The 15,805-nt window shown below is 44.2% G+C and overlaps 1 protein-coding gene across 6 annotated transcripts in view; it reads left to right on the top strand.

Moving 5' to 3' along the window:
• ep400 (E1A binding protein p400) overlaps nt 1–14,966 on the top strand; it is a 39,897-nt gene extending 24,931 nt beyond the window's left edge. For 4 of the 6 annotated variants that reach the window (XM_062999383.1, XM_062999384.1, XM_062999381.1 and 1 more), the window contains 25 exons: nt 15–184; nt 567–763; nt 851–962; nt 1,514–1,801; nt 1,890–1,964; nt 2,601–2,735; nt 2,840–2,884; nt 2,968–3,121; nt 3,240–3,460; nt 3,560–3,733; nt 3,910–3,957; nt 4,510–4,646; nt 4,747–4,803; nt 5,426–5,504; nt 5,590–5,781; nt 5,921–5,966; nt 6,050–6,159; nt 6,979–7,177; nt 7,861–7,988; nt 9,116–9,322; nt 9,435–9,603; nt 10,354–10,496; nt 10,594–10,746; nt 11,621–11,674; nt 11,761–14,966. In XM_062999383.1, the coding sequence (XP_062855453.1) occupies nt 15–184; nt 567–763; nt 851–962; nt 1,514–1,801; nt 1,890–1,964; nt 2,601–2,735; nt 2,840–2,884; nt 2,968–3,121; nt 3,240–3,460; nt 3,560–3,733; nt 3,910–3,957; nt 4,510–4,646; nt 4,747–4,803; nt 5,426–5,504; nt 5,590–5,781; nt 5,921–5,966; nt 6,050–6,159; nt 6,979–7,177; nt 7,861–7,988; nt 9,116–9,322; nt 9,435–9,603; nt 10,354–10,496; nt 10,594–10,746; nt 11,621–11,674; nt 11,761–12,108 (3,641 nt within the window). In that variant the 3' untranslated portion in view covers nt 12,109–14,966. The remainder of the gene's footprint in view (nt 1–14; nt 185–566; nt 764–850; nt 963–1,513; nt 1,802–1,889; nt 1,965–2,600; nt 2,736–2,839; nt 2,885–2,967; nt 3,122–3,239; nt 3,461–3,559; nt 3,734–3,909; nt 3,958–4,509; nt 4,647–4,746; nt 4,804–5,425; nt 5,505–5,589; nt 5,782–5,920; nt 5,967–6,049; nt 6,160–6,978; nt 7,178–7,860; nt 7,989–9,115; nt 9,323–9,434; nt 9,604–10,353; nt 10,497–10,593; nt 10,747–11,620; nt 11,675–11,760) is intronic. The other 2 variants (XM_062999385.1, XM_062999382.1) reach the window with 1 other exon arrangement.
• The last annotated feature ends 839 nt before the right edge of the window (nt 14,967–15,805 follow it).

Below are 15,805 nucleotides of genomic sequence, written 5' to 3'. Positions count from 1 at the left end.
ATTGGTTTCTATAGGTAAGCTGGAGGCTTTGTCTATCTTGCTGCGAAAGCTGAGGGCAGAGGGCCGCAGAGTCCTTATCTTCACCCAGATGACCAGCATGCTGGATATCCTGGAGGTCTTTCTAGATCGCCACCATTTTACTTATGTGCGCCTGGACGAGAGCCTCTCCCTCCAGGAGAGACAGGTATGTGGAGGATCTATAAGAATGTACAGCTTCCTCTCAGTTTCCATTGTTCTATACAATTATATAGTAATATATAGAATGTAGTGAACGTGTACCAGCATTACTGTCTGTATTATTCATTGCATTAGGGAAATATCACTATACACTATAAGGCCAAAGGTGTTTGGACACCTGACCATGAGCTTGTTGGACGTCCCATTTCAAAACACCGTCCATTTCGAGACCCCACGATAGATTGGTGTCCTGTCTGGGAGATGTTCTCTCTGCACCAGTTCTGCTCTTAACATTGTCTCCCCAGTCTAAACTGTGGGATTTGTATTATGTAGAATAATGACAGTTTGAGCTCCACTCACATCTTCACGCATTGCTTTACCCCTTCCAGGAGCAGATGAGGGCATTTAACCGTGACCGAAAGTTCTTCTGCTCCATTCTGACCAATCGCTGCTGCTCGGCCGTGGGTCAGGTGTTCGACGCAGACACTGTCGTTTTCTTCGACACGGATCTTAACCCCAGCATGGACTCCCGCACGCAGGAGTGGTGTGACAGGGTCGGACGATCCAAAGATATCCACATCTACAGGTAAACTGTGCATCCGTAAATCCATAAAATAGATGATGTTGATTTTTCCCTTTGTGAATGCCGAGCTATTATTGCTGATGCCCTCAGGTTGGAGAGTGGAAACTCTATAGAGGAAAAGCTGCTGAAGAATGGCACTAAGGACCTGATCAGAGAGGTGGCAGCACAGGGCACGGACTACACACTCGCCTTCCTGACACAGGTACCCAACTATATCACTATACATACCTGTTCAGTTCATTTTATCCCTCTTGGTCTCAACATTTAACCACAAATTTGCACTGTGTTGGTTTTTGACTGGATTAGTGACCATTCAGGTGAAGGAGCATTTGTGAGGTTAGGCAAAGAGGATGCCTGTCTCTCAATCTATCAAGCTGCTGTAGTTCCTCCATGCCAAGCGTATAGAACCACATGTTTATGGGCACAGTCATGCATTTACATTTACGTTTTTGGCGTTTAGCAGACGCTTTTATCCAAAGCGACTTACAGTACTGTGATAATACACTGTCTAATCAATTAAGGGTTAAGAGCCTTGCTCAAGGGTCCAACAGTGACAGCCTGTGGTGGGGCTTGAACCGGGAACCTTATCATTACTAGTTCACTTATCATTATTGCTCTTCCCTAACACTGTTGCCTCAAAAATAGATTGATTCCGGATGGAAACCTTTTTGATTGTATTTATTAACACTGTAGACTCAGGAACGCTGCTTTGATGCGTTTAATTTCATACAACCTGTGCTTCGTTTGTTGCAGCGCACCATTCATGACCTGTTCGAGGTAGAGGCGGGCTCTGGAGAAAAAGTGGAGGAGTATGTGGTGCTTCATCAGGAACCGTCTCCATCAGAATCGATCCCCCCACACGTAGCCAGACCGTACATCCAGGCCCTGAACAACATCATACGGCAGACTCTTCTACTGGAGGAGGAGCGGGGGATGGCGGAGGAAGCGGTGACTAAGAAAGCGAAGAAGCGGTCGGAGGACAAGAGTGTGGTGACCGGTGATGAGTGCCAGCTAGATGAGCTAGCAGCTGTCATAGAAGAGGTAATTGGACCAGAGTGGAAAGGCTGATGATTGAAGATGGTTGAAGATCTATTTTTGTAACTTAACATTTCCTCTGTGTTTGTTCTAGCTGACTCCTATTGAGAGATACGCCCTGCAGTACCTGGAGTACCTGCACATCAGTGACGATGAGGTGGTCGCCAGGGTGAGTAGAGAGTTTACACAGAAGTATTTTCTTGTTTTATTCCAGGGTGTCCACTCAGCCCTTAAAGGTTTGGACATGGTTATCAATTGCAGGGTCTCAGCCATCCTGTCCATCCCTGCTCTCTCAGACATAGCCAATTGAGTCTGAGCCTATAGCACAGCCGAGATTTCAACTCTGATCTCACCGGAGGTGGACTAGCATAATAAATGGCTGTGCCACCTGAGCACCTATGGTAGATTCTGTATTTCATTTTCATCAACCACTTAATCCTTGTCTGGGTCGCTGGCAGGTCCAGTTCCACTGGGAAACACCCTGGACAGAATGCCGGTCCATCCCCATCTTCCTTATCTGACATTGCCGGTTATGTTGGTGTAGACACCCAGCCGGCTGATAGGTGCTGGGGTGTGGTAATAGACCAGTAGTAATGGTCGTAATGGGGGGAAAAATAGTAAAAGCTGCTATGCTGGTGGTTATGGAAATAACAAATATTGTGATAAACGAACACCACTAACTGTTTAATGGAATTTAGGTTTTACTCTGAACAGAAACATTATAGAAAGTTCACATTTATCTCCTGGACTCTGGGCTTACTCTGGTCATTGTTTAGGCTGATATGTGTTTTATTCATGGCTGTAGGAGTGTATCGAGGCTACTAAGAAAGCGTGGGAGCTGCGTCAGCATCACAAGATGAAGCTGGAAAAAGAAGAGCAGATGATCCTGGAAGAGGAGGAAGATCTGTTTACATACACACGAGAGGATGCTTACAACATGGTACACTCACAAACCTTTTCTTATCATCTAAAAGGTCATGGGTCGAGTTTTATCCAGCGGCTTTTCTACTCACTAATGTGTTTTTCTCTCTCTCCGCTCTGTAGGAGTATGTTTTTGAAAATGCAGATGGTCAGACCGAAATAATGCCGGTACGGAGTAAATAAATACCCTCTTTATTTTGTAGCATTTTTAAGGCTTAGATGTATAACCTGTGGATTTAATGGATCCACAGCTCTGGACCCCACCAACACCCCCTCAGGATGATAATGATATCTACATTGACTCAGTTATCTGCCTGATGTATGACACCGCCCCCATGCCCGAGTCTAAACTGCCCCCTGTCTACATTCGCAAAGAGCACAAGAGACTTAAGATGGACCCATCTGGTAAGTAAACAGGATGACTGGAACTTTTTAGGTCAGGATAAGCTTTACCAGTTTGTTAGTTTAAACATGCTAGTTAGGTTGAACCTGTCATACCTACCTAACAATGTATTTTCTACAGCCGTGGGCCGGAAGAAGAAAAAGGGGCATGGGGAGGCGGTGATCCCCCCGCGTTCACTGTTCGACAAAGCCAGCATGTTGAAGGTGCGGCGAGAGGGTAAGGACCAAAAGAAGAACTTCTCTCCGTTTGCAAAGCCGTTGCCCTCATTGGTCAAACCTGCCATGGAGGCCGGACTGGACAATCCAGAATGGCTCATCAGTGAGGACTGGGCCCTGCTCCAGGTACTAAACCACGCTCCTCTGCATTATTGCAGTGTGAACACAGGTACAAAGTCTGTGTTAATAGTATAACACACTACTGTGTTTTTCTTTTCCTCCCAGGCTGTAAAGCAGCTGCTTGAGCTTCCTCTGAACCTGACCATCGTGTCTCCAGCTCACACACCCAACTGGGACCTGGTGAGCGACGTCGTGAGCTCCTGCAGCCGCATCTACCGCTCGCCAAAGCAGTGCCGTAGCCGCTACGAGAATGTGATCATTCCGCGTGAGGAGGGCAAGGTGAGAGAAAGAGAACTGCCCCTGATGACTCTTTGTGCTTCTTGGTGGCTGATCTGATTAACTGGATAGAAATTATCATGCGAACAACGGGCTTGTGATGCAGATAAATGTTATTGTATTATAGTGTAATATAAACCTAGTTGTATATATTCTAACTGTGTTGTTTTGTAATGCAGTTGATCTATGAAGCGAATCCTAAAAAGAAGACCAAGAGCATCTATAAGGTGAGATTATAAGCACACAATAATAAGCCTTGCTCCTTATTTCTGGATTTTCACCCCTTTGACCAGTCTCCAACAAGCGCATATCGCAGCAGGAAGAGACCCTGTCCTACCTTCCCTTCCTCAAACAAACTTGCAAGTTCCAGCACTCCACAATGAGCCATTTTTTTATGCATTTTACCCCCCTTTTCTCCCAATTTATCATAGCGAATCCACTGCTGTGGACCCCACAGTGACCAAGAAGGGTGTATATTGACCTGACCCACACTCCCTCCAACATTGTGCGCAGTCCACCAATCCCTTCACGCATGTCGAGCCACGCCCCGATCTCTGTGCTTCTCCACTTTCTGTACAGACGCCCTGGGCAAGGTCCTTACACAGTATTGAAAATACTTAGTCCGATCTTTCCCACCCAGCAGACTGGAAGCCAATTTTGTCTGCTGCTGGCATTAGCCAATTGTGCAAATGCTGAGATTTGAACCGGGGAGCTCAGAATCAGCGCTGGTGTGCAGCGTCGGCCTCGATGACCCATGTTTTTGTTTTTTTTCTTTGCAGTCGAAGAATAGCCGTCCTCTACGCACCTGTCAGATCTACACCCAGGATGACAACGCCACCCAAATCCAGCTTTACAACAGCCGCTTTGAGCTCATGAAGATCATTGCCAGCAAGAGGAGTCCTCCCATTAAACCTATGTAAGAGCTGAACTGTTTTAATAGTGCTTTACACTGAACCCAATACAAAGACCTTGGTGAGTTGCTTTATTTTGCATAAATTTTTTTCTTTGTTTCTCAGGTTGGGCATGAACCCATTTCAGAAGAACCCTAAGCACGCTGCTGTGTTGGCTGAAAGGTAAGTTATGGCACTGAATAAAATGTGCTCCATCATAGTGTGATATTTCTTCTCCACATAATTAGTACCTTGTGGACCTGGCTTTGTAACGAGCTAACCTCACTCAGGTTTAGTCACAGGTTCTTTAGCCACACAGTTCTGTGGCTATTATCAAAGTCTTTATTCATAATTCAACTGAATTTAGTGTTAAGACTAGTTAGTCTTCCAAAACAAGGTTTGAGGGTAAGGCTGGACTGGGGAGCAATTTAATAATCTGGGAGAAAAAGTGGTTTCTCGATGAAAGAGCATATTGTGGCTTTGTGCCCACATCCTGTACTCAGTTTGGGCTGTGAATTTGCAGTTTGGGGATCAGAAGTAAATAATTGGGAGAATCTGTGTGTTTCAATAGTTTTTTAACACCTTATACAGCTTGTAATAGTTAAGTAGTTTAAACAACAACTTTTATTGTAGTACTTCTGTTAAATGCAGCCAGAAACCTTTTGGCATTTCCAAATACTCCGATAACTAAGAGATGAGACCTGCCTATATGAGTTATTACACAGATTTGCTGTCTATCAGATACACCCACAGGTCAGTGTTGTTGTTTTTAACTCTGTGCTCCCTCTGTTTATTTTCCAAACAGTGGTATTAGCTATGATAAGCCCTTACCTCCAATCCAGGTGGCCTCTCAGAGAGCAGAGAGAATCGCTAAGGAGAAAAAGGTGAGCGATCGGTTCGTTTTTGGTAGACCAAGACCAAGACTGTTCACGTTATAGCAGAAATAACCCAACAGCTGATCTCTTTCAGGCTTTAGCAGAGCAGCAGAGGACTCAACAGTTGGTTCAACAGCAGCAGCAGACAGCCGGAGCAGCCCAGACTCCAGGTGCTGCAGCCCAGCCACAAGCACAGCCACAGGCCGCCGCCACAGGACTGCAGACCGCCGGAGTTCCTCAGGGCACCCAGCAAGGAGTCACCGCTGTTCCCAATACTGCTGTACTGGTAAGACTTTACTCCCACCACAACTTTTTACTATTTTAATATCAAAATGAAATGTAGTATAAAATAGAGTTAGGGAGCAGTAGGGCTTCTGTTGTGCTGAAACTAACCTTTTTTTCGTTTGTTTTGTTTTCTTGGAAAGGCTGGAGCTATCAAGACTGCTGCTGCTGGAACAGGCATTCAAACAGGTAATCCCCCTTAAATCACTGCCCAAAACTAACAGCAGGTTTTTTACATTTCCTCATATGGTTTATTGTTGCTCTCATTTCAGCGACTGCAGTGGGAGGGAACGTGATCGTGAACACGGTGGCTGGAGTTCCCGCGGGACAGTTTCAGGCTAACAAGCGTATCGCTTCTTCTGTCATCCCTGGAGCCTTAACTGTAAGTCTTGCGTATCTAGATAGCAGCTTTGAGTATTTTAAGTGGGCCCATTAAAATAATAATAACAAAAAAAATCACAGTTAATGATGGAGGCTCGATGGGTAGCACCGGCGCCTCACAGCAAGAAGGTCCTGGGTTCGATCCCCAGGCGGGGTGGTCCGGGTCCTTTCTGTGCGGAGTTTGCATGTTCTCCCCGTGTCTGCGTGGGTTTCCTCCGGGAACTCTGGTTTCCTCCCACAGTCCAAAAACATGGACATTGGAGGCACTGACTTGCCCTATAGCAGAAACCTTCTGTGGTGAAATTGAACCTTGGTGATGGGACTCATCCAGCAGGGCAAGATTTAAATCCTCATCTCAGATCATCTTTGGTTGGGTTTTAGGAAAGCAGTTTAATCGTGAAAGTCATAAACCTTGACGAGCTCAAAGCTTTGCACAAGAAGAACAGGTATAGATTCTATTCTATCTATTTGCTAATTGAGTTTATCAGAGTAAAAGATGTTCCACCAAGTACTGAGGCCGGGGGTTCAGTAATAATAGTGAATGTGGACCTTTGTCAAGAGACGTACATGATTTTTCTTTCAACTGAAAATGATGTCGATTCTCTTTAGTAAGACTTCATGTTGCAGTTTTTTATTGAATTCTATTCACATCTTAGTAATAATAAGAGGGTTGAATATGTTCAGTCGTAACTATAAATTATTATTATTATTAGGATTAGTATTATTATTCTGACCTTTTAAAAATAAGCCATACAAAGAAGTTAATCACGTGTCCTGCAGTCGGCTGTATTAAGTGTTTGGTTTATAAATTCTACCCCAGGCTACAGGAGCCGCTACAGCCCAAGTGGTTCACACCCAGCAAAGGACGGTCCCTGCTGCACCCGCCACTGCCCCTGCTGAGGTTGTTACCATAGCTACCAGCCAGGTGGTCCGAGCTGTTGCCCCGGTCTCCGCCTCGGCTGTGGTGTCCACCAGTCTGGCTCAGGTGCAGTCACAGACACGCTCGCTCGTGGCTCCAGGTACAGCAGTTTGAACACACACACTCACGGTGCATTTTAAATTTTGCTGTAAATATTGACCTTTTCAGTACGTTGATTTAAATCTGTAGATCTTGCGTGATGATGCTGAACTGTTGTGTATCGAATCATTAAATTCAACCCTAAAAGAAGGCACTACTTGGATTGATCAGGGATCAGGGTTAAAAATGATGTCAAGTATTAGGGGCGGCACAGTGGCTCGGTGGGTAGCACTGTTGCCTCGCAGCAAGAGGTCCTGGGTTTGATTCCCAGGTGGATCAGTCCGGGTCCTTTGTGTATGGAGTGTGCATGTTCTTCCCATGTCTGTGTGGGTTTCCTCCCACAGTCCAAAGACATGCAATTAGAGATACAAAATTGTCCATGACTGTTTGACATTGAACTGATGAATCTTCTGTAACGAGAAGCATAGCGTGGTTCTCGGTTCACTATACTTTTCTGTGTGGGACACCAACACTGGCACGTGATGTGAAGCGGCTGTCGACTGGGTGCATGATGGTGTGCACTCCTTGGCCAGATTGGATGAAGTGCAATCGGCAGCGAAGTTACCATCACGAACTGTAAATAACTAGATTAGATGAAAGAAAATCTGAGAAGAAAACATGGGCAAAATTGGATTTTTAGGCATACTTTTAAATAATGTATTTTTGTTTTTCCCACTGTTTTAGCAGGGGTTCAGTTGCCCCAGGGGAAGCCGATCACCCAGGCACAGCTGCAGATTCTCAGGCAGCAACAGCTGCAACCACAGCAGCAGCACGCTGGATCTCCTCAGATCAAAGGAGTGGGAAAACCACCGGTACACACACACACACACACACACACTTGTTAGGATATTTGTGATTCCTACTGATGTTGCTCAGCTTGCTGCTGGTCTGGATTTTTGTGCTCTTTATCGAAGGTGGAAGTCTGATGTTATTACGAAGCTGCTGAAAAGCTGCTTTGCTTGCTACAGCAGGATAGGTGCTTATTCAGCACCTCTGGCTTTAGTGCACCGTGTTTCTTCCCTTGCCTGTTTTTTCCCCCTAGCTAATGTGTAATCCTAAGCACAGCTTAAATAAATAATAGGTAAAGCCTTACCTAATTCACAGCCGTAAAAATGGACCGTGAAATAAGTCGTTTCCTGTGTAATATGCAATTTGCTGTGAAATTCATACTTTAAGGTTTGTGTTTAGCAGTTTACCATTTTTTTATTCGTGTAGCGTTCAAGTTCCTCAAGTTTACTGGTTAATTTGCGCTATGAGGCGTCCTAGCAATCCAACGGCAACTCAGTTACCAATTGGTTAGTGAAAATGTCCAAGATGTTGAAGTTTAAAGCAGCTAAAAACACTGCTCAGTTTGGAATACTCCCAACCAATTCTGTGGATGCGCAGGGGAGGGAGGGGGGTTGTTTAACACAGTCGAGTATTTTCATGAAGCCTCATTAACATTTAACTATTAAGGTAGGCTGCGCTGTGTATTGTAGCCTCTATTTATGCTTTCATTTAATTTATGAGTGTTATTTAATAATATAAAATAATGTAAAAAAAATATATAAATTTAGTTAGGCCCTAGTTATAGGATCAATGCTGTTAAACAGTCCTGGTGGGTTGACTGTTCTAGGTGTAAACAGGGTGCCTTTGAGGCGCAGTGGTCTGTTTTACTAGCCCACTACTATTGGCAGGAAGGGCATCTACACAGACATGATTGGCTATGCAGGGTGGTGGGATGTGACCAAAGCCCTGCAAAGGATAGGTGCTATTCTTGCCTTCCAGACTCCTTTGCAACCCTGACCAGGATAAAGAGGTGGATTATTGGGTGCATGGCAGAAATACAATCCGGACAGTGTACCAACTCAGGACCAGCCCTAAAAATGCAATAGCAGTGATCAACAGGAAGTCATATGTAGGTTCAACCTAAAATGTTCATACTTGTGCCTGTGTGTAGGAGCTCCTGAAGACGCACAAGCCGAAGATCCAGGTGGGAGCAGCGGTAGCTGCGGCTCAGGGCCAACAGACCACCGTTACCGCGCAGCCTCAGCAGGTTCAGGCTGCTCCAGCCCCCCAGGCCAGCACACAGCTTACTGCAGTGCCCGCTGCATCCAGAGGCATGCTTACTGGGGCCACTGTTACCAACCTTCCGATGGCCAGACTGGTGAGCACACCGACACACACAAACATGTTCTAGCCAACTAAAAGAAATCAAAAACATTTGGAATAGTTCTCTTGCTTTTCCACATCTTTTCTTCCTGTTCTTTTCATTTCAGGCTCGAGTCACTCCCTCAGGTGCTCTCCAGGCTCAGGCTGGTACGGCGACGCAGGTAACTCTGACTAAACCTCCACCGGTGGTGTCCGTGCCTGCTGTAGTGTCATCCACCGGAGTCACCACCCTGCCTGTCACCGTCGCTGTAGCCATTGGGCAGGCGCAGAAACCAGGTACTAACCTCAGTGCTGGCATGATTAACAGTAGTTACGTCTGTTGAATATTATTAACACAGGTTTATTTTAATTTGTGGTCCAAACGAATCATGTATTATGTATAATTAAGGCCCGACCTAATTCACAGCCGTAAAATTGGGTCACAGACTTTAAAATGAGGCAGTTTTTGTGTAATATGCAATCTGTTACGACATTTAAAAAGGTTTGTGTTTAAGTGCCTCATGTTTACTGGTTAGTAGGAACTATGACACCTAGGCTAGATCCTAGTGTAACTGAGCGTCTTTAGAGTTTGTTGAGTTTATAAAGAAAGAAATAAACTGTACATAGACAAACTATCAGGAGCATAAAAACTTTACTGGCTTGTTCTTTTGAGGTGCAGCTCAGACTACAGAGAGATGATCATGTGTGTAGAGAAGCACACTTTTCCATTGATTATGGAATCCCCAAGGGGACAAAATGCACTCAATACGTAATCACATCCATCAAATTTATCATGACTTTTAAAAAACAAGGTCTGTGAAATTAAACACATTTTCCTGTAGGGCCCTAATTTTTATGTAGAATTTTATTGACCTGTTAGCTCGGGTGTTTTTGAAATACTTGAATTCAATAATTAGGAGGGGGTGTCCACATACTTTTGGCCGTATTGTGTATGTTGTATAGCATATTCAGTGGCTAAGATACAAGTCAAAACATTTTACAGCAATTAAAAAACGGTTCTGTGTGCCTTCGTTTGTTTGTGATTAGGCGCGCAGGTTGCGTCCCACATGTTTTCTCTACCGCAAGTGCAGCAGCCGGTGCGGCCGAAGCAGCAGGCTCCCTCTCAAGCCGCAGTCGCGCAACAGAAAGCCGCACAGCCGCAACAAGCTCAGGCTGCAGTTCAGCAGAAGGTAAGTGAGTTAAAAAGTGAACCAACTATCACCTGGAGCTTCTGTTCCATCAGATTTTCTAACCGTCCTTCCATTATCGTCCCAACATGTTATAAAGCTGGCCACTCAGCAGGTTGCTCAGACGGCAGGTCAGGGCCAGAAGATGACCTACACAACCACCACCCAGCTGCCGACAGGCATCAAGACTCAGTCCTTCACCACTTACCTCGCTGCCCCGACCCAGAAACCTGCCACACCGCAGCATATACAGGTACACACACATCTCAGCATCCAAGTGTAGCACGTGTATGCATGCTGTCAGCTAGCGCAGGGTTTTACAAACTGAGCCAAATAAATAGGTCACTGAAAAAATAGTCATCATTAAATACACGAATTTTAACAGCCACATAAGTACAGTACTTACGCGTTAGTAAGTACGTTAGTTATTAGCTTTTCGTTACACCTTGTAAACCACAGCGGGACCAGATAGCCACCATTTTCATTAATTAATTAATTTTGTTTTGTTTTTATGAATTTAATGTGTTGCCTGGTCGCGATAAAAATCATGGGCAAAAGGCGCAGCGGTTAAACATGCTAGCACGCCAGAGCTGACATTTCGAACTCGTTGGTTTGAAACTCAGCTCTGCCATCCAGCTGGGCTCGGCGCCTACATGAACAACGATTGCCCTGCCCAGGCGGCGCAGCAGGATATTTTACTAACACGCTAACGTCAAGATTCTGAACTCCTCGGTTCGAAACTCGACGTTGCCACCGGTCAGCTGGGCGCCAACTAGCGGGCGTAATTGGCAGTGCCTACAGCAGACTCCTAATTGGCTACCGTGTCTGCTAGGGCAGGATGACCGGACTATGTGGGCGGGGTCTTCAAACGCTGTGTATGGACCCTGATTAGCAGAAAGAGGCGCCTGTGCAGAGTGCATGGATCAGTAAGAAAGGGTCCGCTAAGGACTGCGCATGGGTCGATGGAGGTGTGAGCAGGAAATATACCCTCCTCGAATGCAATCGGGGATTCCTAGCAGTGGAAGACAGACCTGACTACACTATATCGGGAGAAAAATGTGTGTGTGTGTGAAGTTGTAGTTGCCGTTGCTGCTGTGTTTCAGTTTCTGCTTCTTCTCCGCTTGTAGGTTACTAAAATCCCCCAGATAGTACAGCAACAGATCGGGTCCTCCCCCCAGCAGGTAAGAGCGAACAAAAACACGCGTAGCTCTTAATCGGCAGCGTCACTACAATCTGCGAGGTCTTATCATTTCGCTTGTGTTTGTAGATCCAGACAGTGACTCTGACGCAGACGGCTGCGGCGGCGGGACTGTCTCCCCAGGCTCAGGTGCAGGTCATTCCCGCAGGCGCAGCCCCCACCATGCAGGTCGTTCAGCAAAAACTCCTTACCCAGCAGCAGCAGGTGGTGGCTGCCGCCGCTCCCGCCGTGTCTCCTCAGATCACAGCGCCGGCCCCACAAAGCCCCGCCCAGCAACAGAGCTCTACGGTCGCACCCGCAGCCGAGATGCCCATACAGCAGCCTGGGACCCCACAGTCCGCACAGGGCAAAGGAAACGCACGAGCAGGGGCCGCCATGCGCGCTAAAACACCAGCCAAGCCCAGCGGGGGCAGCTGAACGCACGCAGCTGAACGCACGCAGCTATGTAATGGGTGGATTTTTTTATGACTGATTAGAGGTGTGTGTTCATTTATACACCGTGTACACTTTCCCGATGTAACATGCGCACATCCATGCGCACAGTGTACAGTGTGGCAGTTCTGTTTTACAGGACTTATGTGCTGTAAAAAGCTTTTTCAAGTACTTTTACTTTGTTCAGACATCCATCCATGTTCCACTGTCACAACTTTTGAGAATGTGAACAAATTAAAGTAAAAGTTTCACTGAAAATTACATTTACATCTTTTCTCCCCCTGAATGCCGTCGTTCAGCCCAGCCATGTTTGGTGTCTGTTTAATTTTGTCTAACATTACTAAGTCTCCCTATTGGTATAACAAACAGTAAAGAAGAAATCTTGTCCAACTCCACAGTGCCATACCATTTATTATTAAGTGTCCAAGCAGCATAATCGGCACTGGCTCTCTCTGGGTAGAAGGCACGGTATGAATAGAGAGACTCCAGACCGTCTCTGGCCTCTGTAAGCTAATGTGTATATAACAAGCAGTTTGCACCCTACTTCAAAGCCAGTTGAATTGTTGAGTGTTGTTACATAATCATTATTATAGGTTTAATAAAATCAAAATATCAGCTGGATTTACATGTCTCTGAGAAAACCCTACAACTATATCTTGTTAACAACTAGTAATCCAAAACGATTTAGCATAGTTCAAGTACGAAACTAGAATAAACGTCAGATTACAAATACGTCTTAATTGGCAATATTTCACATGCATTTAATGTCAATTGCTTCTTTTCTCCCACACGAGGCGGTTTTACACAGAGGGAAGTGTTACAGTTAAAGAATCACACACTGCTCTTCATTATTCACCATGTCCGTGCAGGCACCCTCGACCAACCAGCAGAGGTCGCAGTTGCAGGAGTAATGACCATCCCAACCTTATTTCAGTAGGGAAGGGATTAGAATCTGGCTGGATAAGGGTACCTAGCTGGCCCTAGCAGACAAAGGGTTCTCGAGTTTGTTGAAAGTAAAAATAAGATGGCAAGATAGCAAGTCCTTTACAGAGAGCAAACGTAATGCAGTTTTTACTTTGAAAATCACCTGTTAACCACAGTGTTCTAACTTTTGCGTAATATTAAGGTACACGGCTGAACTTCAGGACCTCTGTCGTACTTTTGCAACCCTAGATTTTCCTCTGATTGAGGATGTGTGATGGATTGTTGGAAAAAGCTCCAAGAATCCAAGTTCATTTAGTTAAGACATGTTTAGTGTCCAATCTTTGTTTTTGTTTTGTATTAAAAACTAATGACGAGACAAGACGAGACTACATTTTGGCAGTTCCACGTCCATATATTCAAATATTTGCTTTAAGCATCATTTGACATCAGAAATTTCAGTAGTAGCTGGTGTATTTACGTCAATTTTGGAGCTATAATATAATTGGATAAGCTTAATTAAAAAGATTAAGTTTTGATTATGTATTCACACTTTAGACCTCAGCAGTTTAGAGAAATCTTGGCTTATTGGATGATCACTTGGGTTAAGTAAAAAATAACGGTGTAAATGTAACGTTCCATCAGACTTTTCTATAAGGGTGTCTACATCTCTGTTTTTTGGGCATAGTATTTTTACATGTTAATGCATGTGTGGCCAGAGACCAGCTCCTGTCCACCTTATGAAGGCCAGCTGACGAAAAGTATTAATATAATGGATGGTTCCTGTTTTTAGAAAATTAGATGTTTCCAATACACGTGTTTGTCGCTTTGTCATTAGGAATGCACTGATCCAGTATTGATTATCTGTATCAGTTTATTAATAACGACCCTTGATCCTATGATCCGTGTTATATTTGATGGGTGTGATGGCGGCACTCTTAGACGTGTGTAACGGTGATATGCTGCTGTTTCTTAGAAAGGTAAATGGTAAAGTAGGTTGTGATTTAAACTGTCACTGTGAGCGTTTCATCTGGAGCTGCTCAGGAAGCACGAAAGCCTGTTAGAGCTACATGTCTACTTATAAAACGATCAAGTGTCTCCCGTACAGCAGAAACAAGGGTTCAGACACTGCTGTATGTGGTTTAGTATCCCTCCAGTGCATATATTCATTTCAGATTTACACACAGTCTTGACTTTGTACTATAATCATATAATATTAGCATAACATGCATAAATATACATGTTCCAAAATCTGATTGAAACCTTAAGGTATTTGGGTATTTTGATTGGTGTGTTGCTGCCCTGTTGAGTCGTCTTGGTTGATAAGCTGGCACATGTGTAACATCTCACTGCTATCATACTTGGGATTGTTTAGTACGTTTAATCCCTACAGGATCTTTCATGGCACTGAATTTGCAGGAGTAACTCGATCTATAACTCGACTTGTTTTAATCCAGCCTCTACATATTTCATTTTTTAAATAGATTTTAATGTATATTTTTTGTTTGAAATATGTACTGTTCATATTTTTTCTTTATTAGGGCAAAGTACATCATGTGTAAATTTGAAGTGGGTGTGTGTACTGGATGTATATGAACTAACAATACTTGGTGGAATGCTTGTAAACATGTAAATGCAGTGATGATTGAGCTCAGGCGTTTATCTCTATACAGAAAACTGCATCAGATTGCAAATGTTTTTTATTTTATTATTGTGACTTTGTGTGAGCTGTATTGTAAAATTGTCTTGATGTATGTGTAACGTCGGGGATTTTTCCATGTATGTGTCCTTTTTTATACATTTTGTGGGGGAGAGCGTGTACATATCAGGAGGGGTTGGGGACGTTTGTAACTGTAAATCAGTCGTGTTTTCATTGGATGTTTTTCTTTTTTCAACTCGATAAAATGTTGTTTTTATACCAACGTTTGCTGTTCGAGTGTTAATAATGGTGATGAGTAATGAGCAAGAAGCTCCGTGAAGCACTGTGATGCAGCTGGGTTTAAACCTGGTCTTTGGTTCCTGTCTGTGTGTGGTTTGTTTTACTCGTATCTGTGTGGGTTTCCAACAGGCACTCAGTTTACCTCCTGGTTCGGCTTGGTGGGTAGCACTGTCGCCTCACTGATACAAAGATAATAATAAGTTACATTTATATAGCTCCTTTCACAAAACCCAAGGTCGCTTTACATACAAAAAGTAACAATCACACAGAGATAGCAGAAGATGATGTGAGAGAAAGTGCTGAGAAAAAAGATGAGTCTTTAGACTAACACTAAACAATCGACCGCACATAGTACTCAGCCTAAACCTGGGAACAACCAGGAGACCAGCATCTGACGACCCTAAATTCTAGGATGGAGTGTAGCTCTTGAGAAGGTCTGACAAATAAACAGGACCTAAACCATGAAGTGCCTTAAATGTGAGAAGCAAAATTTTATATTGTATACGCTTATTAATGGGCAGCCAACAAAGCTGCTCAGGGACAGGAGTGATGTGATCGGATTTCTTTATTAGAGTTACAATCCCAGCAGCAGAACTTTGAACTATTTGTCAAGGTCGAAGATACAAAATTGGCGGTGTTGGTGTTTGAGACTGAACTTAAATCGATGAATCTTGTGTAACCATTAACTACCTGTTCTGTCATAAATTAAACCAAAGTAAAACATGATCTTAAAATCTTAATAAATAAAATGATAATTTGTTCGCCCCCCCTCCCTCTGGAAACATACAGTATTCACTCTATTCACTGGCTTCCTGTAGGCTC

Source organism: Trichomycterus rosablanca, chromosome 7 (genome assembly GCF_030014385.1).
Source record: "Trichomycterus rosablanca isolate fTriRos1 chromosome 7, fTriRos1.hap1, whole genome shotgun sequence".
Taxonomy (NCBI): Eukaryota; Metazoa; Chordata; class Actinopteri; order Siluriformes; family Trichomycteridae; genus Trichomycterus; species Trichomycterus rosablanca.
This window is presented reverse-complemented; position numbering and strand designations above follow the sequence as displayed.